General features: G+C 39.7%; 1 protein-coding gene across 2 annotated transcripts; it reads left to right on the top strand.

The window, feature by feature from the left end:
* The first annotated feature begins 1,675 nt into the window (after window positions 1-1,675).
* On the top strand, window positions 1,676-27,250 carry lingo1b (leucine rich repeat and Ig domain containing 1b). 2 transcript variants are annotated; one of them, XM_017716417.2, is made up of 2 exons: window positions 1,676-2,000; window positions 24,368-27,250. In XM_017716417.2, the coding sequence occupies exons 1-2, from the start codon at window positions 1,989-1,991 to the stop codon at window positions 26,222-26,224; spliced, it is 1,869 nt and encodes a 622-aa protein (XP_017571906.1). In that variant the 5' UTR covers window positions 1,676-1,988; the 3' UTR covers window positions 26,225-27,250. The 2 variants fall into 2 exon arrangements, with proteins under 2 accessions (XP_017571906.1, XP_017571907.1); XM_017716418.2 differs by having other exon boundaries at window positions 24,371-27,250.

Here is a 27,250-nt window from a genome sequence, read left to right on the forward strand (position 1 = left end):
CTGTTTTTCCTCCTTGCCTTCTTTCTCCCTGTCTTTCTTTCTGTTCATCCCTCTGTCTCTGCTTTCTTTCCCCTTATTCTTTCCTGGCTCTCTCCTTCGTCTCTCTATCTTCATCCCTGTCTTTTGAGTGTCTTTTTTGCTCATTATCTTTTTCTCTTTTCCCCTTTTTTCTCTCCTCTCTGCCTCTGCTCATTCTTCTCATCAGATCATCCCTCTCTCTCTGCTCACATTCTGTTTCTCTCTTTTCTCCCTCATCTTTCGTCTTTTTCTCTTTCTGCTCATCCTTTCCTTGTCTTTTCTTCCATGTCTTTTTCATTTTCTCTCTCTGGTCATCCCATTCATCCTGTCTTTTTCCTCTCTGTAATCTCTCGTTCTCCATCTTTCTGCTCAATCTATCCCTGTCTCTTTTCTCCCTACCTCTATTTTCTCTTTCTTTCTTTCTTTCTTTCTTTCTTTCTTTCTTTCTTTCTTTCTTTCTTTCTTTCTTTCTTTCTTTCTCCTTGTCTGTCTTTCTCTCTGATCATCCCCCCTTCAATCTGGTCATTCTCTCCTCTCTTTTCCCCCTTCCCTTCTCTCTCTCTCTTTCTCTGATCGCCCCTCTCTCTCCCTTCAGTCTCTTTCTCTGGTCATTCTCTTTTTCCTGATCATCCCTCATTCTGCCTCTCTTTCTGCACACTCTGTCCTTCTCTCTTTTCTCCTTTCCTTCTTTCTCCTTTCTGATCGTCCATCTCTCTCCCTTGTCTCTTTTTCCTTTCCCTGCTCTCTCTTTCTCCTCAGTCTCTTTAGTCATTTTCTCCTCCTCTTTTTCCGCCCCACTCATTTCTCTCCTTCTTGGATTATCCCCTGTTCTCTCTCTCGCTCGCTCTCTTTCTGCTCACTGTCTTTCTTATGTTTCTCCTTCTCTTTCTTCTCCCTTTCCTTCCTGCCTGTCTTCCTCTCTTCCTCTTCCTCTCACCCTTCTCTCTGCTCATTCTCTTTTTTCTCCCTTCCCTTTTCTCTCTCACCTTTTCTGATCTCCCTCTCTCTGGTCATTCTCTACTTCTCTTTTTTTTCTTAACCAACCCCCCCTCCCAATCCACCCTTCAGCTCGCGCTCTCTCTCTCTCTCTCTCTCTCTCTCTCTCTCTCTCTCTCTCTCTCTCTCTCTCTTTCAGCTGGCTGTTGTTTATGGTCCCTGCCTGTTTACCTCCCTGAGTCATCCGTTTGTCACATCGCGGCACCAGCATGCTTTTGACGAGTGCTGTGTTTTGCATAAAGCCTGGCATTAATCACCTCATACTGACAGAATGACAGAGGAGGGTAGACGAGGCTTTACAGAGGTAAATTCAAGCCTCCATTTGCCCCCATGGTTATGACATGCCTGCGTTACTGCCATCTCTCTCTCTCTCTCTCTCTCTCTCTCTCTCCCTCTCCTACACTGCAGTTGCTCTGACGAGCGGCAGAATTGAATTTCATTAGTCACATTGGCCCTGTTTTGAGCATTGTGCAGCCACTCTCTCTCTCGCTGTCTCTCTCTTTGGCTCTCTCTCTCTCTTCCCCCTCTCAGGCTGGCAATCTTGAGCACGGTCCCCTCCCCTCCCTCTCTCTCTCTCTCTTCCTCCCTCCCTCCCTCCATCTCTCGATCTCGATGCGCCACAGCTCCTCCCTCCACCTTGCACAGCAGCGACCCCTCCCTCTCCATCTTTCTTCCCTCACTCTCTCACTCGCTCTGCTGGGTACAGCATGTATTTGAGGCACAGCGAGCTGCTCCACTCCTGTTTACATGGCTGCCCGCATCTGGGGCAGGGTCTCGTATATTCTGGGAACTGCAGCTGCTCTCCTCCTGCCTTCTGAGCACTCCTCCAGCCACCGGCTCGCTTTCAGGAATTGTTTTTTCCAGCCTGAATTTCTTCAAAGGCCTCTTCAGTGCCTCCCTGCCACTCCGGCCCCATTTGGATCTAAGCAGTGCCCCAGCAGCAGAATGGACCTGCCAAAATTAGACTTCTCTGCATGACGTTTCTGGTAAGAGCACTTTACGCTCAATACTGCATTTGCACGTCAAGGGGGAAGGACACAAGGATGCTTCTTTCTCTATTTCCTTTTTATTTCCTGTCTTTTTTTTTTTTTGCAAGACTGCTGGGATTGGTGTCTGGAATTTGCAGGGAGAATTATATGTGTCTATGAATATGAGAGAGAGAGGGAGAAGAGCCAGTGCATATTCTTACCAGAAAGATGCTGAATAATGGTGCTGAATTTGATGCGATACTGTATGTTGGATTTTGAGATCAGTGTGGATTATGCTGTCAGGGAGGAGATCATAATATGCACATGGATATAAACATAAGCATGCATGCCATTTTTTCACATGCTCTTTCTATAAGAAGATATCTATGAAATGTGTTTCTTTCTGTGTTTATGTTATTAGATGTATGTATGCATGTATGTGTGTTGTATTTATGGCTGCAGAATGAATGCTATTCATTTCCACATAGACTGAGTGTGGCAGCTGAAGGAAAACATCATCCTAGTCATGAGCCCCGAGACTTAATTTCCTATTATTTACAGGAATTAAGGCTAATACAAGGGTGTTCATTGGATTATTGGATCTACTTGATCTCTCTCCCTCTCTCCTTCTCTCTCTCTCTCTCTCTCTCTCTTTAACTGACCAAGAGCAGCTCCTCTGGTGGCGAGATGCACTTTATTGCTTAATCTTGGCAGGCCACCAAAAATGAATTAACGGAAGAATACATTGGACATCAAAAATTCATGCTTCCGCTTTGTCTTCAATGGTGTTTCCATTAGACCTGCCACATTTCATTACCTATACTTATACACTATCAAAACATAAATTGTCTTTTTATGTGGATGCACCACTTGCTTACCTTGATACCATATGATAAATTGCACAACACATTCACAAACTGACATAGAGTGGAGGGCAGAATGTTCTGCCACAGAAAGTTACCTATTAACTCCTTTCTTTGACTCCTTTACCTGTTATGGTGAAGCAGTATAGCTGTGTGTAAACAGCGTTTGGGTGGCGGTGTTCTCTTCCTCAACCAAGACATTGAGCGTTGAGCAGAATCCCTTTCTGCCATTCTGTCGGCAGATTGGCGTGCATCACCCCATAATGTATGCAAATATGCATATAAGGATGAATTGAGGAGGAACACTGCAAAATGAACCAACTGCACAGCAACAGTGTCCCTGCCACATTCAACAGCAGATTGACTGGAGTCATTTACACTGGACTAACAATCCTTACAGTCAATAGAGATACAATTAGGGCTGAATCAATAGGCTGAAATATGTTTTCAATAAGGTGGTGATTATGTTAACAGCGATTCAGTCAGCGTGCAGATTCTCCGCTGGTGGTAATGGCCATTATGATAATGCTGCAGCCTGATAAGGAAATCCAAGATGAGGCGAGATAAGACACGAGAACCTTGTGCTTTCCTTCTTTCCTTCTTGTACTGTACTGGCATACATTGGTTAGGCTTGGAACACTGCCAGGAATGGTGAGAGCATCATATATCTAGTCAATATAGCTAATATTTCTCATTATTCCAACTTTTTAACTTGTTTTAAGACACTTAGGTTTCCTTATTATTATGTTAATTTTAAACAAGCATTTCCTGAAGGTAAAGTACCTGCCAATGGAATAAAAATTTCGCTACTTAAAAACGATTTTAAAATGTACACATACGGTGAATAATCTTATGTTTTTCCAATCTCATAGATATATTGACTAGATTGAAAATGTGTCCTCTCACCCAGTAACATTGTTTTGCACTGTTTTTCACCCTGAATGACCGCTCAACATTTGTAAAAGATTCTGCCTAAAGGGGTAAAAAAATGCCAAATGGTTATATATAATCCCATTCCTTTCCTTTTCCCTTCCTCTCCTGCTCTCAAACTTTTCCCATCACTCTACCTTCACCCATCGCTTCCATTTCTAGGTGCTTGGTGAGAACGATGGTGGGACGGGAGTGGACAGATTGGGGCTGCATTTGTCCTCATTGTAGTATGATTCGAGAATCAGGGCCTATCAGCATAATGGCTCATTTCTGTCACGCGAAATGAGACACTATTAAAATGGCCTGAGCATTGCAGGCAAAGCAGACGAGGAGCTGCAGTGAGATGCGACCGTGTGGTATATCAGACACCACGTACTCAATCCAGCCTCGCACAAAACGTATTCAGAAGGTCAAAGAGTCGGCAAACTGCAGCACACTCTGCCATTAAAATGTAATCATAACAGCTTTATGTAAAAACACGAGACAGCCATGGAGGACACATAAGGCCCCCCATCTCTTACCCTCGACCGACTTTTTTGAAACGGTTGTGCCCATACAAATCCATATGCGGGATTACATGTCCGCTCTCAGAGTCCAGCACTACGTTATCACAGAGCGGTCACCACCAGATCTGACCTGATCATATCTCGCCTGGGCCGCTGTTGATGGGTGCGTTTGTTCCTCTGTGAAAACGGAGAGGACGAGATCATTGATCGTATCAGCCCATGTAATAAAATTATTAGGCTGAGCTGGAGAGCTGGCCAGGGGAACAATGCTGGCATAATTCAGGAAGCTTGAAAGCGATTATCTCACGGCTAATTTTGGGAGATAAGCCCCCTTCTAATGGAACTATTGATAAAGAACTCCAAGTCGCTTGGCGAGAGTTAGATTGCTTTTGGGATTACGCTCGTCCTATATTCTCTCCCCATTCCTCCTCTCCCTTTTTTTCAATTAAACCCAAAACAAAGAGCCCTGTGTGTAAAGGAGGGAAAGAGGTTGGAGTAATTACTGGCTTAGGCCCCGCTGCTAGCGGTGAATTTCAAGTGAATCTCAAGAGCTTTAATGAGGAAAGAGGAACATTTTATGGAATTATTATTAACCATTGTCAAGCAACAGAGAGACGGACCGGTGTGGAACTGCTTCCAATTAGATTCTGCACCATGACAGGAAATTTGACAAGCTGCAGCAGCAGATGCTAATTCAGCAGGTCCATAGGCTGAGACACCCAATAACGCTTTTAATGCAGCAACAGAGACCCGTGTGCTTGATGACACCAACATGAAATGGATGGAGCTCATTAACAAAGCAAGCTTTGTGTTCTGTTTTATCTCCCAGACAGATGTTTATTATAATCTCTCTTCTATGCATGGTATAAGTGTTTAGTCAAAGTGAGCAATATTTCTCACCACACTCTTGGAAATAAAGGTGCCAGACGGGCTCTTTGGGCAAGGATTCCTCAGCGCCCACTAGACGGTCCAGATTTTAAGCCCTATCCCAGTTGGGAGTTTGGGAGGTTTGTGAACCACTTTGTTCGGTTGGCCGTGAGGAATGGTTAGAGAAACATTGCTCGGACTGATGCCATAGAAGAATCATTGTTGTTTCCTCGAAGAGCCTTTAGACAGGTGGTATTTCAAAGAACTATTTCTGTAAATCAGAGGTACAAGTGTGTGTAACTTTTTAACACTGAGAACCACTAAATTATTGAAAGCATTCTGGTTGAAGGCTTTCCTATAACTGTCCACCCAAAGACCTGTCTTTCTTAAAGAACACCTTTCTGCACTCATGTTATTCTTTTTCATTTAAAAGGGAATTCCAACACATTTTCAAAATCTCTGCATAATTAAATTACTGAAGTCATTCAGAGTGGTTTGATGTGCAATGGTTCATTGTAGAGAAACTTACAGACTGCACAGTGGTGGTAATAGGAACCAGGGGACATGATGTTCACACGAATAAAGCCATTGTATTTACTATCCAAAATAACCAATGAACCTACACGTGTCTTTTGAGTCTTTTTATGTAATACTGATAGAGGTAAAATGGCAGAAAATCTGAAAAAAGAAGTTCTATCAGAACAGTTTCGCCTTACAAAGGCATGCCCTGCATCGACCCTGTGGATTTAAATATATTGTTTTGTGGCACAAACCTCAAAATAATCATGTCTAGTTATTAACAGTTCTGACTCTGCAAGTCTGAGTAGAATAGAATCCTTCACAACCAATCTGAATGACTTTGTTCATGTTTTACTGATTGAATTATGCAGAAATGTTAAAAATTATAGAATTGGTTCCCCTTTAAGACAGAATTTAAGAAATGTGCACAGAAAGGTATTGCTTCTGCAACCACTTTTAGTTTATATCCATTCACCTTGCTACACTGCAAAAACTGATATCTTTTCAAGTGAAATGGTCTTAAATCTAACCAATATAATATTTCTCAGTTGCAAGTATTGTAAGCGAGTTTTTAAAAATGTTTTCCTTTTTTCTTTTTTTAACAAGTAAAATGTGCTTGTTATAGTTACTCTATAAAAAAAGATGATTAGATTTTTTTGCTTAAATTATTAAAATAAGTACAAAATGTTAAGAAATAAGTTGGATAATCTTATAATATTTATAACAACCATCACAAAATTAGAAATATTAGATGTACTGACAAAATTTTGGATAATTTAATTTGACAAAAACAGTTCTTGCAGTGTTGGAGCTCTAGACATACTTTTAAGTGTATTGCTTTTTTATCTTTTTGTTGGATTGTACAGTTTGTGTTTGAAGCCATTTTTGTCTCTGTATATCTTGGAATGGAGTTCCTGGTATACGGCTTTCCTCTTAGTGAACTTTCCTCAGCTCGCCAAACCTCAGGCTTTGATCTAAATAGTACGGTAGTCAAAAAACAAGATCAAAAGGCTGAAGGAATTGGAAGTCAAATGGAAGTGCGCTGTTGGAAGAAAATGGCTTCTGTGAATGCTGCATCAGTGCGCTTGGGACCTGGGCTGATTCTGTCCGCAAAATAGTTGGTGTGAGTTGGGATGAAGATGAATGCTTAGGGCAGGGAAGCTGATTATTGATCCGGCCTGGGTCCTCCCTGATGAACTGCTGTAGTAAATACAGATAAAGACATCTTCTTATGTTGTAATGGATGGCAGTCCCTGGATTTGCCATCCTTAACGAGGCCAAGTTTATCACTTCAGTGTCTCGCCCCACTTTGTAATGACCATAACAACATTTCTGCAATGCAGTTGTTAACTATTTAGCATTTCAGTTAGTCACCCTTAGTATGAGCTTTAAAGAACAGAAACTCAGTGCAGTGCTTTGCAAATTTCTCCTCAAAGGCCGGCTGAAAATGAAATGCTTTGAGAGGAAAAAAAAAAGCAAGGTCATTAATAATAAATGTTTTTTTTCTTTTTTTAAGTTTGATTTCCATTTCTAGTATAGCCACGCCATTAGAGAGACTGTGTGTAAACAGTGAATGAGGTCGCCGGTGCCATCTCAGTAGCATTGAAATGCGTGTCAGTCACTGACAGACATTGACAGACCTTTATAATCAGTTAAGTGGGTACTGCAAATATTTAGGCATTGTGAATGTATAAAAATTGACCACCGAATGCACTTCCTATTAGTCTGCCATGTGTTCAGAGCTGATAACACGAGAGAGAGAGAGATAGAGGGAGAGAGAAAGGGAGAGGGCGGGGGAATGTTATGAATAAGTTTAATGGAAGGAATAAGATATACTTCCCTTTGGGCAAATAAAGGCTATTAGCTACTGAACATATTATATTCTATATCCTCTGTTCTTCCTACATGCAGCTTTTCTATGAGAGTGCTGTAATATTATGAGCATCCACAGACTAAGGCCAGTGCTGAGTCATTTCTTTTCAAACAGTGATTAATCATTATTTGAGTAAACCCCTGAAGATATAAACCCTAAGCCAAAATTCAACCTGACATCCTCCAAATTGGTCAGGGGAAATTACAGTGATTGAATTTCTCAGGCTTTTTAAATAGGTAATAGTTTGTGCTTGAGGTTTGCATTGGTTTCGTATTGTGAAAATTAAGTTTTAACTCAACGGCTGTGTTTACATGCAAAGATTTCCGCCAGTCCGGCTGAATTCATTCCGGTTATGGATTAACTCTGAGGTGTTCATGTGCTCTCTCTACTCAAAAATCTTTATTCAACAATTTGATGATAATCTTTGTTTACATGCACACTACAAGTGATCAGAATCTAAATTATGTGCCGGCATAAAGTACTGAGACGAGCAGCAACGTGTTAGCTGAGGTTTCATTTGGTGCGCTTGTGTTTTTAATTGCTTTAAAATTATAGTAGACATAGGAAAATGTACTTCTCGTGTACGTATTAAAGAAGGAATGAAAAGGAGACGTCATATCCTGCGGATATAGCTTTTGTACACTCACTGTCGTCCAATTGTTCATGTATGTGTCTGAACAGCTCATTATTGTGAGTTTGGTCACACTTTATTTGGATGGTGCCCTATAGATGCTCTACAGAAACCTAAATCACTAACGAATGTTCTGGTGATGTTCAGTTGATTACCAACAGTATGGTTATGATTAGGGTTAGGAGTAGGTATAGGTTTTGCCTTGAGGTTAAGATTAGGGTTAGGGTTAGATTTTGTTCTGAAATTGAAGTTTTGTTTTATTTAGTGGATATTTAGTTGAATGTTACTTAAAGACAGACTGAGCATTTACAAAGCATCTACAGTGGGCCATCCAAATAACACTCAACTTCACATTAAGTTGCAGTTAATAGATATTTAGTTGGATGTTACTTGAAGAAATACTGAGCATTTACCAAGCATCTACAGTAGACCATTCAAATAAAGTGTTACAGTGAGATTTATGGCCATTCATCCTGCTAACTACTTTTAAGACTTTTAAAGTTTGAAGTATAAAAAATTGGCTCCTCTGCAGACCAGTTTCTGGCTCCCACAGTGTCGAACATTATAAACTTCCATTATGGTGCAAATACACAATTCAAACTATGATGCAAAATTTTTCAATTGGAAAATATTGTTTTTCCATCTAATAGATTATTTACAGGTTTACCCACCTCATTCAGTCGGCTAGAAATTGTTTTTGGAACGGCCTCATTCAGACTAGTCTATTCTGATGGAGGTGTATACTTGAACATATGCCATTCCAGTTGGGCTGTTACTCAGATTATCAGGCTGCATGTAAACGTGATGGTTCTACTTATAAGACTTATTATATTTATCAATTTGCTTTGTGGATCGTTTGAAAACCAAATAATATTAATTTATTTGTGTGTTGACACTCAGCTTCCCAGGCTCATCTTATTGCTATGTTCGAGTGGTGTCAAAAAATGGGAAATATAAATTTTTCTGACATGCAAATTGCATTTGAACTGCAGACGAAATCGAAGGGTGTAAAGATTTCTATACAGTATTCAGACATTGAACATTAAAAACAGCACATTGAAATTTAAAGCTGCATACGCCCCTCTGTCTCTTCTGAAGGTCTCTTGTTTAATGTCTTTTCACAGAAACCAATGATGATCAAATCTATCTGTCAGAGTAAAGTAGGCCATGAAGCGATGGGGCTTATGCTATGTTCTAAAGTCGCTTATAAATTCCATAATTTGCATTCGTAAGTCTATACATTTAAGTCTTTGTAGTAAATAATTAGAGGTTTAGTGTATAATTAGAGCTCTGTAGAACTGACATGCAGTACTGTGCAAGAGTCAGAGAATGCTAATGGCTAATGGAGTTTTGACTGGAAATTTAGGAAATGAATGGGTGTTCTCTTTTGCACAGCCACATAGGTAGCATATAAAATATTAATAAATCAAAACAAACCCTAAGCTAAGAATGAACAATGCAATATATCATTACAACCCTAACAAGTTTTCCTAGTGGAAAACTTGGGATTCTAGATAATAAGAATTTTCCAGATATGGCATATAGCCCAACCTTTCACCTCTTCCACTGGTGATAAAGCTATAAACTTGGTGGAGAACATAAAAGCTATACCTGCGAAGCATTCTCTGTTGGGTGGGCGTATTTTTCAAGAACTCAAATGGAGTGAGGTTGTATTTACTTGCTAAGCATCTGGCATTTACAGTCTTCTAATGAGCACCTGAATACAGTAAGCCCTGTAAGTTTAGACTAAATGGCATTTTACTGGTGAAACATCATTGGGATTGCAGTTTAGGCTTGCCCCACATGTCCAAAACTGTCTACATATGTATCTGTAACAATTAATAATAAATTAGAAAGTCGTATTCTGCTACTAAAGTAAAGCTTATTTACATTTATTGCCTAATGTTCTGGTCAGCAGGCATAATAGCTTTATTAATGTGTACGGTATGTTAAACAACAGCAGGCTACTTATCTCCTGGGGTCACAGTGACCTCCATTACTAATTGCTTGGCTGTGTGAACCGTGCTGGTTTGAACAGGACTAGCCAAACATTAGAAGGAAAGTCATTATGTTAGCCCATTTGGTCAGTTGCTGCCAGGACAGTTCTTATAAAATATTGATTATGATCCATATCACACATGCTAGGATATGTGGCAGTGCGAGCAGTTGTTTCTTATTTATGCCATATGATGTTATATACAGTGATATTTTTTTACTTTCACTGGCCGGAATATGCATGTGGGTCAGTTTTCTGCATTGCTTATTTGTCTTGCTTGGTCCAGCAGGATTTCATAGGCAAGGTCAGGAAAAATAAAAAAAATAAAAATGGTGGAGAGCTGGGAAACTGAGGAGGCTGAAGAAATGGTCCACAGTTATATTTTTTCCCCCTCCCAAGGTTATCACTAGGAAGAAATGGGGGGGACGGAGAGTTGAGTGAGAGAGGAGAAGTGGGCCTTCGGTTTGAATTACAGTTGTACACTAAGAGCAAAACAGGATATCATCTGCTTGATGCTGGAATACATGAGCAGGGTAACATAAAAAGATAAAATCAATTTAGCCGATACGTGCCTTCTGTGCTATTGGCTGCGATGAAGGCTTGCGTGTTTGGATTTATTCGTCCAATTTATCATGATACAAAGCATCCAGTGTTCCTTTGTTGATGAAGTTAAACGATCATACTTGAAGAGCTTTCCGAGCTTAACCCATTATTCATCAACAGTGTTATGGTGCGGAGGCTCTAGGCCTTAAATGGATAAATAAAGCGGTTTTCCTCCATTGGAGGTGGAATTGATTTCTCCTGCTGGGATGACTGATGGCCCTAGATGTGACGAATAGAGAGGAAGAGGACAAATCTCTGAAGAACCACGCCTATGAACTTCCTGAGCATTGAGAAGACATGGTAATCTAAAAGAAATCTATTTCTCCGTTAAGTAGGAAAAGGCACATCAACAGACGGACACCTTAGAAAAAGAAATCTCTCTCTCTCTCTCTCTCTCTCTCTCTCTCTCTCTCTTTCTCGCTCAAACGCTCTTGCAATCAACAGATAATTGAAGAGTGAGGTTGCAAAGTCTTACACATTAACATCAAGCTAATGAGCACCTGTCAATGTGGCTGGTCATTTCTGATTGCCCTTGACAGGTCAGCGGCCCTTGGCATGCATGACTGTGGCAGTTCAGACACTTAAGCATAAACATGGAAGCTTTTACTGGTATGCAGTACTGTTGATGAGTCAGATATCGCCATTCATTTTGTTAATATCCAGTCAAAATGGCCATTAAGTACACATTGTTATATATTTAACAGACAATTACACCAAAGACAAAACAACTATGACAGATCTTTCAATATTTACTGTGCTCACTCTTTAATCTTAATATAGCTTCTGTTCTTTTCAGGAGACTTGCTGGTTCCATTTCCATCGAAAGGTCAATAAAATATAGTACTGTGTAAAAGTCAGAATCAATCCATCATTTATTTAATTTCCAGTCCAAAGTTTCCAGTCATTTTTCAGCATCAGGAAAAAAAAAACTAAAACAAAATTTGACAGAAAATTTCACAGAAGCTTCAACAATGATATATCAGGTTTTTTTTAGCATCTAGTGTGTCCACTCGTTGCAGTGTCCATTCTTTTTGGAGACTTTGGTTGCAAAGAAATCTGAAGGCATATTTTTCATATAAGTTCAGCCCTAAAAGTTGGTTGCATTTTCTGCTTCTCGCAATTGCCAAACACTTTTAACGGTGTTGAGGTCTGGACCCTAAGGTGGACAGCAGCTTCTTTGTTTGATTTACAGATTTCTTCTTCTTGCTCTATTTCTGTTCAAAGTAAGGGCTTCTTGACATCAACACATCCTTTCCAACCCATAGTGCTGAGCTGCCTTCTCACAGTGGAAGGATGGACAGAAACACCTGTGAAGTAGCTTGATTTCTCCTCTCTCTCAAAGATGAAAGCTTTATGTAATGTTAGGAATTCTGATGGGCTATCAGGTCTTGCATGGTTGCTAGGATTCCTATTTTCTTTGTATCTTTTAATACTATTTAGAAATCCAGTTTTGGAAAATCACATTTTTCACTTTGATTTTCCCATGTTTTTTATGCGAGTAGGTCATTTTATAGCTAATTTCTTCATAAATATTGCTTGATAAATTAATAACTCGACTGTTTTAACTGGAAATGAAAGAAATGAAGGGTGGTCTCTGACTTTTGCACTGCTCTGTATCTTCTCTGTCTACGATACATGGTAGTACATTGAATTACAGATGATGTAGAAATATAGGGCATCCCATCTGAGAATGAAGAGCACTGGAGGCCCTCTGTGTTAAAATAAACCTGTGATGGCTCTACGTTTCCTTGCCTTAAGCTACCAAACAGGCTTGAATGGATATGACCTCTTACTGTGCAAGGAAATGCAATAGATGGGAAAAAGCTATTACTCCTGTACGGTTCTGTGGAAAGTTACTGGTACAGAACAAAACCAAGGTTGTGAAGATGCTTTGAAACTGTGCAAACGCTTCACGCAGACACTATGTCAGAGAATGTGGAGCGCAGAGAAAGCACTGTAGGTTTTTTTTACACTTAAATCTTTGCTTTTTGACATGGTGTACTGTCTACAAAATGCTACAGGATGTTCAGCTTCGTTTAGTATTCATGAAACCTCTCTACAGGACACAGCACCATGCGGAACTTGGAAATCTGTTTGTATCATCACACATCAAAAGTTCAGCCTGCTCTAGGGATGCTTACATTTTTCTTTTTTTAACAGGAGCTAAACAGCACCACAGCGTAGGTCCAGCTGAGTTAATTAACAGAGCACATATTGAACATTTTAGTTGCCACAGTGAAAAGATTTTGCTTAGCGCTTTAAAGGGGAATTCTACTGATTCTTCCAAATTTCTGCATAATTAAATTGTTAAGATGTAAACAAAGTCATTCAGTGTGGTTTGATGTGAAATGGTGCATTATAGAGATACTTACAGACTGGTGGTAATAGTTACCAGATGTTTGAAGAGTTCGATGCCTCTAAAAGCTCCCTTAGGGAAGTATAATACATGAAATGGTTATATATGCATTGCTCAACGCATGAGATACTGTTTTATGATAGTTTTACAAGAAGGTTTTGGCAAAAAACATATTTTTGAGCACCATTCATGGTGGAGAATAATCTTGTAGCCTAGATATGATCTTGTTGTAAGAATACACATCTGGGGACAAGTAGGCCCCATCGCCTCATACTTTGAGCTCTACCTGGATATGGTGTTGGATTGGTTTACTAATTTCACACTCACACTCATAAGTCCATGATCCCAACCACACTAAAGCCAAAGTTTTCTCATGATTCTCCCCAGATGTTCTTGTTATTAGAACACATTACATATACAAACTCAGAAGACACATATAGACTCACCAGTCATTTTGGAAAGCAAATGAAATGGTTATATTTGCACTGTCAATCTGGTTCCTATCACTGCCACTGTAAAAAAAAAATCTGAATAACTGCATTTACTGTATCTCGGCAATTAAGTTATGCAGAAACTTTTCAAAATTGGACAAATTCCCTTATAACAAAATATTTGTTGCATGCAGTTATGTGGTAAAACAGCACATTTGCCATCATAAATGCCAAATGATATTATAACAGAAATACTACGGCTGAGAAATAGCTGCCTTTTAGTCCTAATACAATGCTGCTTTTTTCCCTTTGTAATCAGTACAATAGGCGCAAAGAGCTACTCGTTTCAATGCCCTCTTAGGTGTTTTCATAAATAGAAAACCATAAATGGACTGAGTCAGTCAAGCTTAAGCAGTGCATTTCCATACGAAGAAAATTCCCTTGCATTCAGAAGTGTTTGCACCTAAGCGCTCTGCAAACTCGAAAGGAAAATTCCTACACAGATGTTTTCTAATGCTGGGAGTTATTGACTGTTTGAAGGGGTGCAGTATGTCGAGAGCTGCTCAGTTGCAATATTCTGGCAGCCGAACAGACTGCAGCAGTTTTTAGTCTTCTTCATGCGTAATTCATGGTCACCTGACAGAGTTTGATTTGTATGTTTACAGAATGAGAGCTTCCTGAGCAATGATTTAATCTTTTAATTGGATAATAAATCCAACACTTTGAGTAATGGCCTTTCACTTTGCCATCAGCTGACCACTGAGGCCAAATGAGCATTAATGCATTTGCTTTCACCAACATCTGGACTGTTTCACTGGAAAAAATTATATCGATCAATTATAGAGCTTAGTTCATCAAGATTAATTGTCATTTATGTGAATAAGAGTTAGTGAGAGAGAGAGAGAGAGAGAGAGAGAGAGAGAGAGAGAGAGAGTGAGACATGACTCTGGGTTGAAAAGAAAGAGTAGCAAATAGTATTTTTGATGAATTTTCTGTTATTTCTTGGTTTTCCTATTAGCCATTTGTAAATTAGAAGCAGAGAAATAGCTGCACAAATTTTACAATTAGCTTTTTTTTTAATCACAGGTAAAGCAGGTACATGTTGCAGCCAAAAGCAGAGCTGTTATTTCCAGCAGGAACACTGAGAAACTGTCACCATAAACTGAAGTGGAATGTTGATTTTGGATGTCCTAGTTTTAATTAGAGAATCTGTGATTGCGCTGACACATTACCCGCTGTCATTTTGGAGTGATTTTACATCTTGTCCTTAATTAATTAAAAGTAACTAAACAAACACTTTTTTTTTCAAACTGAAGGCACAAATACTTTTTAAAGACCTAAAAACTAGACATACCTCGAAATTAGACATTCCTTTTCAAACACAGATTTCCCAACCCATACACTCTACTACTCAACTACTCAAACACTCCACTACACTACAGGACCTAATACACAGCAAACAGCAGGGGAAGCGAATACGTCCCAGTGCAGGGTTGGCGAATAGAGAGCCCACAGTTTTGCACACAGTTCGTCGAATGTTGAAGTAAGAGCTCAGCTCGATAGGCTAACTCTGCAGCTCAGAGTATCGCCCGTTACACTGTTCATAAGTCAAGCTGTAATAGGCTAACTCTGCTAAAGTGCACCCTAGCTCTATACTCCATGTGTTATTACATTAACTCGCTCAGTAAGCGTAATTTCCCTGTAGTGTGTGTATTATCGATGCCAGCCCAAGTCTGTCAGTGTGCAGACTTTACAGTTAGCGACTGGGGTGACCAGCAAAGCCCCAGTTTCCACTGGTTACGATGGAGTTCACTGCCCTGTGTCCCTGGCGCCTAAACTACGGTGCTCCATTCCATTGCTGCAGAGCTAGTACTGTGCTTGTATTTCTTGTTCATGTTGAGTGTATATTGGTAACTTAATGTTCTGTCAGATATGTTCATCTGTCGCTTATTCCTAACCAAATTTAGAAGTTACTGAGTAACCCAGGGCCCCAGCTATATTTAATCATTTAAATAACCGCCTATGTACTGGGTACCTTGCTGGGGCTCTACACAAAGAAATCTGCAGGGATCTTTTTCCACACCTCTAAAGTTCAGTCTTAGAAGTTGGATGCACTTTCTCATGGTCCAAGTAATCCCAAAACATTCAGTGATGTTGAGGTCTGGACCGTGGGGTGCTCAGTCCATTGTTCTGAGAACACCAGCAGCTTCTTTGTTCTTTCTTTTCTCTAAGTTTTTTATCCTTTTCCTATTCTCAGTAAGGGCGTCTTGACAGCTAGACATCCTTGTAGACCGATGGTGCTGAGTTGCCTTCTCAAAGTGGAAGGATGGACAGAAATACCTGTGGATTTTTTCAGATCTAAAGCAAATGTGGAGCCTGATTTCCTCCTCTCTGTCAAAGATGAAAGCTTTAAGTGCTGTTTATCTAAAGGGGCATTTTTGTGGTCGACCAGTTCTTGTACAGTTGTTAGGAGTCCATTAAGATCTTTTTTTCTTAAGCATGAAAGAAGTAGAATTACTTTTTTTTAAGCAGCAGTGCTGAGCAAAATAGATACACAAAAAAACATAGAATAAAACATGCTAAAATATGGTGTGTGTACACTGCTGAGTCACCCAGCAAAGCCTGACATGATTTAAAAGTCAGAGGTGCAGGGTCTAATTTTCAGAAGTACCATTTTGTGGGGGTTTTTCAGATCATGTCATCTATCTTTACAGATTAACATCACACACAGACTCAAAAAGAAGGTGTGAACATTTAGGTCCCCAACATTATATTGATGAAGACATGATAACAATAGAATTCACCCACATCCTCAGAAGACACATCTTTCTCTTTGAATATTCTTTCATTGTGCTTGCAATCATCAGATTCATCCACTCAGGAAATCCCCAGAACTTACATAGTGCATTTTTAAGCACTGTTTATCTGGTGATGATAGTTGTGGTGGTTTGGTAGAAAATGGTCTTCTACTTTTTTCCTGTATCTTTTCATAATAAGCAAGGTTTGGAAACTCTTATGTTTCACTTCTTTTTCTTTGACTTTCCTCTTCTTTAAAAAAATTGATTTTCTTCTATCTAATCTCCTCAGAAATATCTCCTGAAAAACAAATGACTTTTTCTCCATTTCGACTAGAAATCAAATAAATAAAGGGTGGTCTAGGACTTTTGCACTAGCTCTTTCAGGCTAGATTTGTTAGCGGATTTATTCCTTTGTTCCCTCGGATATCCGATCCAGCATTCTCTGCTCATAAAGGATCCCATTTTCCATCAATACCGACATGCCATCTGTTCTCAAAATTTCTAGCGCCTCCTCAGAGTCTTGAGAGTTTCCTGTTAATTATAAATAGAGTTATTCCAATACTGGGGACACATTCAATCACATTAAAATAGATTAAAAAATCTTACTGGTGCTTCAAATTGTAGTGAATGATGCTCTGAGCCAAAACAGATCAGCAATAAATACAGTGTGATTAAGAGACCGTGTTTATGGTGGATCCGTTCACGTCATGACCTTCACCCTCCCCACCCATCTCTGCTATTTTAGTCGCTTAATCGATGTTGTAATTCTCACACGCTGCCCTGACCGCTCCCTGTCCAATCGTGCCGCGCATGCAGATCTCACTCAGCAGATATACGGCTGTCAAGCACTCTTGACTACAACAGGGCTTTTGATCTAACCGAGGAGTACTAATATGCAATAGATATTGCAGGAGCTCCTCACTCGATTTCATGCCAGAGCTGGAGCAGTTCCCACTCAGCTCGACACGCACCTGAAAATGCTGGCGGATGGAGCCGTCTTCAGCATCTCTGCAGCAGTACTGCATTAAGCAGATGGCTGCATATAGGCCTCTCTTTTTCTTACAGCACTTTCAGCTGATCAAAATAGTTCAGCTCCAGCTGCTACACAGTGTGAGGTGTTGAGCTTTGATTTTGAAACATGGCAACACATTTTATTGGGTTTCACAGCAAATAAAGGAGGAATAAATTAAATTAATACATTGCCGGATGTCATCATAATGGCTAAGGGTGTAACACAAGGGCGGGTGATACGACAAATGCACAATATCATACTTGAAGATATTTCACAGTGTGGGTGCCTGATTATAAGTGAACATGGGGAAGCATTTTTTAAAACTATCAAACATTAGTCAGCTGTAATCATTTAGACACATGAAAAAATGTTCAACTGTAGTGGAAAAGCGGCACTCATCATGCGTCACTCTTCAGGAGGTAACCAATAAAAAAAGAGGGTGAGTAAAACTGAAATGGAGAGTGAACTTTTGCTGTGTGGCCCGTTTGTGATCACAATGTCATCACAAACGTTTGCTGAAAACCTTGAAAATAGACGAAGAATAACATCACCAGCTTGGTGAACAGTTTAACTTCATGTAGAAATATGATGATGTAATTTAGTTGTGGTGGTCTGGGCACTCGCTAATGTTGCTATTGCTCACATGGGCTGATTAGGAAGAATTAAACCTGGTGAACATTTTCTCCCATCTTTCTCCTCCAAAAAGAAGTGCAGTAAGTGATAGTTTCTTTAGCCATAGGCGTCTGCCTATGGCCCAACTGAAATACAAAATAGATATTGTGATGTGGACCGATGAGGCGGACACATGTGCTGAGATAAGCGAGTTTTATTTTGGGCAAATCCAGGGCCATGGTGGAAACGGTCCAGGTTCAGATAGCCAACACGGAGATATGGAGAATCAGACATGATGAACAAACTTCAAACAGTACATACAAACATCCCAAACAGCATGTCAAACAATACATACATCAAACGACCAGCACATCTACCTTCAAACAAAGACCAACCCAGACCAGGGCAAACACGGGGCTTATATAACACAGGCATGATGAGGGACAGGTGGGAAACAGGTGGCAACAATCAGGAGCAGAGCCACAAAACAACGGGGCAGGACTGTGAAAACCAAAACAAAGAAACACGTGGATGACCGGGAAGTAAACAAGGCACATGGGCGAGTGGGAGGAGCCAGTCGTGACAGATATACTGTGCATGATGATGTGAAATACTCAATTCTGAAACTGATGTTTTAAAAATACCTGTTATTTGCATTTGTAATGTTTATTTTCAGTAATTTCAATGCTGCTTCAACCCCATGTCATAGTTATAATGGACTTTTCCATGTTGTTATGTAACGACACAACTGTGGAAAGAGAGACTGGTATATACAACAAAGTCCTTGTAGGAATGTCTGTCCACTTGGGGGCCATGTTGGCAATGCCACCAGGCAGTTATTTCTATCCCTCCAGACTCCCATCTCTGTGAATGGGGAGAGACCTAAAAATACAAAACTGAAGGCCAAACTACCATTTCAAAAACATGTTGAAATCATTGTTAAAATATGACATATATCTGATAAATAGCTTGCAGTGATTGGCTCAATAACGCACAAAAAAGTGGGGTTTTGGGTTCCTCTGGCTACTCTGCATGCACAGGTGTCCACACCTGAGCTCAAGTAGAAGGGGACTTTCCATGCTTGCAACATAACCAGCAAGCTGCTTGAATCTTTTCATTGAGGGAGGAAATACGTTGAGCATTGTGAGCTTTCCCATTTATTTCATTTATTCTGTGTTCAGTGACTGGTCTCCTCCTTTATAACATCTCTGGAACAAGGAAATTAAGCGGTCTTCTGCAATAAGGAGGCAAGTTTCTGCAGTGTGAATTTCTGGCCATTGAGAGAAAGTAAAGTCATCTAAATAAAGCAGAAAAAGCAACAAAGATAGAGAGGAAAAAATGACTAAATAAGTAAAACATGTGAGGCAGTTTCATTGATCTCAATCACAGAATTGAGTCTTCTTTTACATGAGGTTAATTCAATTGTATGAAAAATACAAATTCATAATTTTGAATCAAAGTTGGATCATATAAAATGTCTAACAACAGTGAGACTCGGTTCTGATGCTCAAATGACACCTGTTTGAAGGATAAAGACTTATGAGTGTCAAAGTTCAACATGGTCTGGAGCATTTAGCCTGTTAACCTGATAGCCATGGCTGAGCCACTCTTGTGTGTAGTTTTTATTCAGTGTTTCCTGGTTCTGATTTAGCAGCACAGCAGATGGAAAAAGAAACCATAACCGGTACAGTATGACCTTGAGATCCATTTGGCTGTACAGTGGAAAAGAGGCCACTGGAAAAATACCATTCAAAACTATGAGTACACTGAACTGTACTGCCCTCAATCCAATGAAATAGGACTAATTATGCTCTGTTTGTAATGAAACCTGTCATTTTTCATTGTTCTTTATGTACTGACAATATATATGATGTGTTCAGGTAAGTATACTGTGACATGTTTCATCTTGTCATTATGCCCTAAGATAACAATATATGTATTTTCCTATTTTTGAACAGCAACACAGACTGCATGCACTTATTGAACTTGCATATTTTATACCATGTCTGCTCACACAAGTATCTGATGCTGAGACCTGAAATTAGGGACAGATGATATCAGAATCGCATCGGTATCAGCAGATATTTGCTTAAGATATTTCAAACCAATATTTGATGACATGTTTATTGCACTAAGGAAGAGCAGAATGGTTAGGCGAAGCTGATTTATTTTGCTAAAATGTCTGTATTTTATTCATTTTATTGCATTTGTAATTCTATTGAAATAAATCTGACACTTGCTTGTAATGCTAATTTAGGTAGATGTAAAGCCATTTGCAAAAGTTTGGCCACCCCTAATCAAAGGACATACTGAGTTTCTAAGTGAAAATCAGTGCACATCTCCCAAATTTGTGAACATTTTAAGGCACCCTTACTTGCTGAATTTAACACACTGGGAAACATACAACATAAAAATGTGACCTGGATTTTTTGCCAACATGTTAAATTCAGCTAATAAGTAGAATTTGCAGACAAATGCCATATTTAAGTTTGTCCACTTACAAAAATCAACAAAACACGTGCTCAACGTTTTGCATATGGCTGTAGTTTTTTTCCACTTTTTGTAAATGTTTATGTATCAACATTTGGCAAGTATGGAGATGAAAAATATCAGATATTGGCATCAGCACACAGTTCCCATATTGGTGCATCCATAGTCGAAATAGAGTTATTCTGTTGGTTAATATTCTTTCATCATGTGATGGAGGTTCATGGCTCCATCTTGTTGCCATTGCTAAAGGAAATCTCTCAGCAGGAGGTCTTATAGTCTTTTTCAATGGAAACATAGGCCAAGTTTTAAAAAATCCATATAAAACCAGCTGCTGTCAGTTGCTCAGCTGTGCTTTCAATATCTCTGCTCATTGTATGTGCAGTGCTCCCACCTTTTGCGTGTCCCTCCTTCAAATGCATATGCATGACGAGAGAAGTGCAGTTTGCAGTTTTCCATGCTTGAGGCCCTAAACTGTGCATTTTATGCACCAGATTCATACATAACACATGGGCACAATGCATCTAGGGATCACCTGATACCGAGGCAAAGGTTTAGTACATTGGAACCTCTATAGACCAGTGATACAGATTTAAACTAATACACTATTTCAATTGTTCTTATTTTTGTAGGGATGCACAATGATATTGGAATTATGTTGGTAATGGCAGATAATTGCTTTCAAAATGATGACCGATGTTTGGTAATGTACTGATTGTACTCCAGCAGAGCAGAATGTTTAGGTGACGCTAGGCTACTGAGGTCTAGTATCCACATTTTTTCATTTTACTGCATTTATAACTCCACAGACGTAAATTGAACATAAATTATATATATGCATCGGCCCATAATTACTATACTGGTGCCACTGATTCTGTAATGACAGCTATAGCAAGCATTCACCCTTCAGATGTGACATTTCAGTTTCCACTTAGTTGCTACAAAACTTTGTAAAAGGCATTTGTAAAATCATTACAAATAACCTTACTCACGTAATTCCACAGCAGAGCTGCAACACTTCCGTGAGTCAATCTGTAGGAGTTTTTAATGTAATTCATTAACTACCCATAAATGTCATCCAGAGTGACATCACGACTACATCTTATTTTCTGTTTTTTTGTGATAATGGCTGTCGAAACCCTGCCTTCACCATCCGCGTGCTGCTAAATAGCTCTGCAATAGCCTTATTCTACCACATTGCCCTTGGCAGCCACCAGTGTGTGGGTATTCGTTCAGTTTTAATTTGAAGAGGATAACTTTCACTGACAGATTTGCCCACACACAACCTCGCTTACTATAGACACATGCAGAGTGAGGCTTTGAGACAGCTGAGGCAAGGTAGTGCCAATACTTTATCAATGAAATTCAAGCCTAGCAGATGCAACAAGATGGTTTTGCTTGCACAAAAACAGTTTTTTTTTTCCTTCAGTGGATAAAGTGTAAACGAAGTAATGCGTTTCACTAAGAAATTGTTCATTTGCTCGATTCACGTTCTCTACAGTGTTGGTGATAGGATACATATCGCCATTTTATTTAATGTCCAAAATGACCAGTGAATCTGCACATGTCTTCTGAGGTCTTATATGTTATTATGTAATGGTAAAATATCAGTAAATCTGAAAAAATGTTTTTTTGGGGTACACCCTGCATGCATTCTCTGCTGTGAATGTATTTTACGCTTTATTTTGAGTGGTCCTTTTAGATTAAACATACTCTCAGTAACATGGCAAAATCATATGAGGGTTAGGATTAGGTTTTGGGTTGAGTTAAGGTTAGGGTTAGGATTAGGATTAGGTTTTTGGTTAAGATTGAGGTTAAGGTTAGGGTTAGGATAAGGGCCAAGGTTAGGTTTTGGGTAAGGCTGGGTAAGGTTAGGTTTTGCATAGTGATAGCAACATTAACAATCCATCTACTTATTGTAAGTAATGTATGTATATGACCTGTTAAGGCTTCATTAATCATCTACTAAGGACCAGTCCAAATAAAGTGTGATCAAATCTTATCACAAAACTATGTTTTACAATGTCTTATAAAACAATTTCATGTGATAATATGCTGTGAGGGAACATTTTAGAGGAACGAAGCTCTGGTTTCCAGCACCACCACTGTGAACATGCATTTCTAATGAGCTTCTTTACAACTGTGTGTTTCATACCAAACCTTATCCGTTTAATTATGCATAACATTTAAAGAATAAGTGGAATTCATCTTTAAATCTTCACACTGAAACACAAGTTTTTGAGCTTTGATTGCATAAATAGAAAATAGACGTCAAAATGATATGCTTTACCTAAATCACATTACTTGCAATTAGTAGTTGCTGTGCTTCTACATTAGATGCAATGCATTTGCATCTGTGTTTATGTAAATATTTCACAAAGCCCTTCGCAACACTGAAGTAAGATCTTTATTTTATTTCAGACCTGCAAGAAATAAGAATGGGACTGCGTGATTGATTTTGGGAAGTAGAGCTTGAAGGCTTTTCCACATTAAAACACCCCTGAGTCAAACTAAGGCAGAGTTTAACAGCCCCCTAGTCTCAGTCTTCTCCATGCTATATATTCCTCTACCCAACTTTTCCATGCAGTTTAATTTCGAGGTTGCATTGACAGATATTGGATGTATGCACTAGCAGTCTGAGGCAAAAATAACGATGGAACCAGTGTGAACAGAATGAACCACAAGAGCTGTACCTAAGTGTTTGGAGAAAAAAAGCAGTACAATAAGATATAACTATGAGCAATAGGAAGCCAATGTTGGCTAATATTTCCTCTCAAGTGGTTCACAGTGTGAATAGAAACATTTTAAACATTCTAGACAAACATTTGTATAAGCTGCAGCTATGTTCATTAAATATTACATTGATAAAAGACAGGATATTTAACATGAAGTATCTAATATTTCACTCCTGTTCCACCTATGGTAGCCTGAACAAGGCCAACCTTCTTTTATTTCATTTCTAGTCAAAATGCCCATTAAATATAAGTTATTCATGTTTTGAGAAGATATTTCTGGGGAAATTGCATATAGAATCATTCTTTCCCATAAGGCAGAGGAAAGGCAAAGCAAGATAAATGAAAAAAGAGCAGTTTCCAAAAGTGGAGGAAAAAATGGGACTACTAACAATCATTCAAGACCTTGTAGACCACCATGCCATTACTCATTGTTTATCAGATAAAAAGAACAGAATCTTATTAAGATTTAAGATTTGTGAGAAGTAGAAACCAACTTCTAAGACTGAGCTTTGGAGATGAAGAAAAACATCCCTGCAGATTTTGTGTAAAACTCAAAGCAAGTTTTTAGAAAAGAAAGGAAGCTGCAATGATGGAAAGGGAGGATGGGGGTTCAATGAACACTGAAGAAATCATATTTAATGTTGAGGCTCTTGTGTAATTTTCTCTTAAATGTATACTTTTTCCTGATGCTGAAAAACTTTAGTGGCTGTTTTGGCTGGAAATGAAGGCTGGTCTATTGCACAGTACTGTATGTCTGGCTATAGATATGGTAAAGAAGTAGTAAACTGCCCTATTCTAAACTTATCTTAACAAAAAACCTTGAAAATTGTAAGAGCAGGAAGTTAAATACTGATAATACTTTATTTTTGTCATTCCTCATTGTTCTTAAGACAGACTTATTTTCTCATTTCCGTGAGGTCATTAATCAAAAGCCTCTTGTCTTTATGCAGCACAATCTGTGCAAGCGCAGTAGAACATCATCGTGATCATCAGCAGTTTTGCCGCAACTTTAATTAGAGCAACTTTGTACTTTTTACTTTACTCTCTGTTCCCAGCCCTGCTCTGTCTATTTTGGGGAGGTTATATGTCAAGATATGAGTTCATTGTGTGTCTGTGGAGCCATTGCTTCAGTGAGTGTGACAAAGTACCTCTGACTTTTGTCTCAGCAGGTAACTAGCAGAATGGTGGCTGGCGAGGCGAGTGGGCACAGCTTCCTGGTGGCATGCTGGCAGCCCATCCTCATCCTGATGCTGGGCACGGTGCTATCGGGCTCGGCCACAGGATGCCCTTCCCGCTGCGAGTGCAGCGCTCAGGAGCGCTCCGTCCTGTGCCACCGCAGGAAGCTGATCAGCCTTCCAGAAGGGATACCCATCGAGACGCGACTGTTGGACCTGAGCAAAAACCGTTTGAAAGCCATCAACCCCGAAGAGTTCATCAACTATCCTCACTTGGAAGAGCTGCAGCTCAATGAGAATGTTATCTCAGTCATTGAGCCGGGTGCCTTCAGCAATCTCTTTGGCTTACGGACGTTAGGACTGCGCAACAACAAGCTGAAGCTCATTCAGCTGGGCGTATTTACTGGCTTAAGTAACCTTACAAGATTGGACATCAGTGAGAATAAGATAGTCATCCTGCTGGACTACATGTTCCAGGACCTTTATAATCTAAAGGAGCTGGAAGTGGGAGATAATGACCTGGTCTTCATCTCTCACAGAGCCTTTCATGGCCTCACTAGTTTAGAGCAGCTCACCATGGAGAGGTCGAACCTGACCTCTGTGCCCACAGAGGCTTTCAGCCATCTTCACAATTTGCTGATTCTCAAGCTGTGGAATTTCAATGTTAACATCATTAGGGACTTTTCCTTCAGGAGACTCTACCGCTTGAAAGTGCTAGAGATAGCAAATTGGCCCTTTCTAGAAATCCTGACCGCCAAGTCTCTTCATGGGCTTAACATTACCACCCTGAGTGTCACAAACTGCAACCTCACTGCCGTCCCTTATGTGGCCATCCAGCACCTTGTGTACCTTCGCTCTCTCAATCTTTCCTTCAATCCCATTGAGATTGTGGAGGGCAACAAAATGCACAATTTGATGAGGCTCCAGGTGTTCGACTTAGTAGGAGGTCGATTAACCACTATTGAGCCTTACTCTTTCAGAGGACTAAACTACCTTAAAGTTCTCAACGTATCCAGCAATAGCCTAAGCACTTTAGAAGAGTCTGTTTTCCACTCAGTTGGCAACCTGGAGACCTTGGGCCTATATGACAACCCCTTGGCGTGTGATTGCCGTCTGCGTTGGGTCTTTCGTCGCCGCCTGAGGCTTAATTTCAACAAGCAGCAGCCATCTTGCGCCATGCCTGAGTTTGTTCAGGGGAAAGAGTTTAAAGACTTCCCAGATATTCCCCCTGAAAACTCTTTTACTTGTCAGAAATCTCAAATCAGGGACCACAAGGCCCTTCAGAGATTTGTAGATGAAGGGACCACGGTTCGCTTTGCATGCCAAGCAGATGGGGACCCGGCCCCTGTGATCATGTGGCAATCTCCCAGGAAGCAATTCATCACCACCAAAAGTGTTGGACGTCTCTTGGTGTCTCTGGATGGAACTCTGGAAGTCCGTTACGCCCAAATACAAGACAATGGCACATATACATGTATAGCTACTAATGCAGGGGGTAATGACACCAAGCTTGCTCATTTACACGTTCATAGTTATTCTCCTAACTGGCCCCATCAGCCTAATAAGACATTTGCCTTCATCTCCAACCAGCCGAATGATAGTGGTGCCAATGGGACTGGTAGATCAGTCCCATTCCCATTTGATATGAAGACTCTCATCATTGCTACGACCATGGGATTTATCTCTTTCCTCGGAGTTGTGCTGTTCTGTCTCGTTCTCCTCTTCCTCTGGAGCCGGGGGAAAGGTAACGCCAAGCCAAACATTGAGATTGAATATGTGCCACGTAAAGTAGATGGGGAGACTAGTCCAACTGAGGAGTCCCATAAGATCAGAATGAAAATGATGTAAAAATTTTCAGTATGAGTAAGTTACAGTGAACTGCAGTTCATATGAGAAATCGCTGGCAAGAGACTTTCTTGGAGGAGTGAAGGAGAAGTTTATTTGTTTCCCTTATGGAATTGATGGAAGAATCAATGTCTAAAGTAAAGCCTTTTCCAAATATTTTTTTTTTTTGCCAATCACTACACAGCTCAGTCCTACAGGGATTGCTTCTTCAAAGGAAAGAAATCAGAAAGAATTTCCAGGGACCTAAAATTCTGCTTTTGTCTGGGTAACTATGAAGATGGAGTCTGTCTGACTCAGATTATTTGAGAGCCAGAAAACAGAGGGCCAGTTTTAAATGCATATTTGTCCTTGTCTTTTATCTTCCATCATTTTTCCTGTACATAATTCTTTCTGTGTACATAGGGCAATACAGTTGATAAAAATGAGGGTTGAGAAATCATGTTCATGGGTTGTTGAGCATCTTGAAGTTATTGTGATGTGCTTAAATGGGTCAGATATATGTAAATTGTATACCTGTCTGATTTAATTGCCAACTCTTTATAAGAGATTTTTTTTGTTTAAAATGAAATAACGATTATGCTTGACAATCATCCATATTGTAAAAGTCAAGTGTTAATCCTTAAATATGGTGTCCTTAAATGGATGGTATTATTTCAGTTTTAATGCCAGATATAAGCCTAGTATATACATAAGCCAAATGTAGCTTTGAAGTTAAAGCCATTTGGTGTTTCTGAATGTGTGGTGAAGCCAATCTGTTGTGGTATTCACACTGAAATGTCTGACAGAAGCCTCACGAGATGTCTCAGCAGTTTTCATCTGCTGATGAAAAGTTTACATTTTTATTGATTTCTCTTTTTCATCGTATCCTATCATGATTAATTTGCCATACTTTAATACATCCTTAACGTTCATAAGGCAGGGACTTTCTTTGAAGGCAAATGTGTTCATCAACCCTTGAAAACTATCAGTATTGCCTCTGGAACAATGGCAGACTTAAAATGATACCATTAAAATGATAACCTTTTTTTA

Source organism: Pygocentrus nattereri, chromosome 25 (genome assembly GCF_015220715.1).
Source record: "Pygocentrus nattereri isolate fPygNat1 chromosome 25, fPygNat1.pri, whole genome shotgun sequence".
NCBI classification, from domain to species: domain Eukaryota; kingdom Metazoa; phylum Chordata; class Actinopteri; order Characiformes; family Serrasalmidae; genus Pygocentrus; species Pygocentrus nattereri.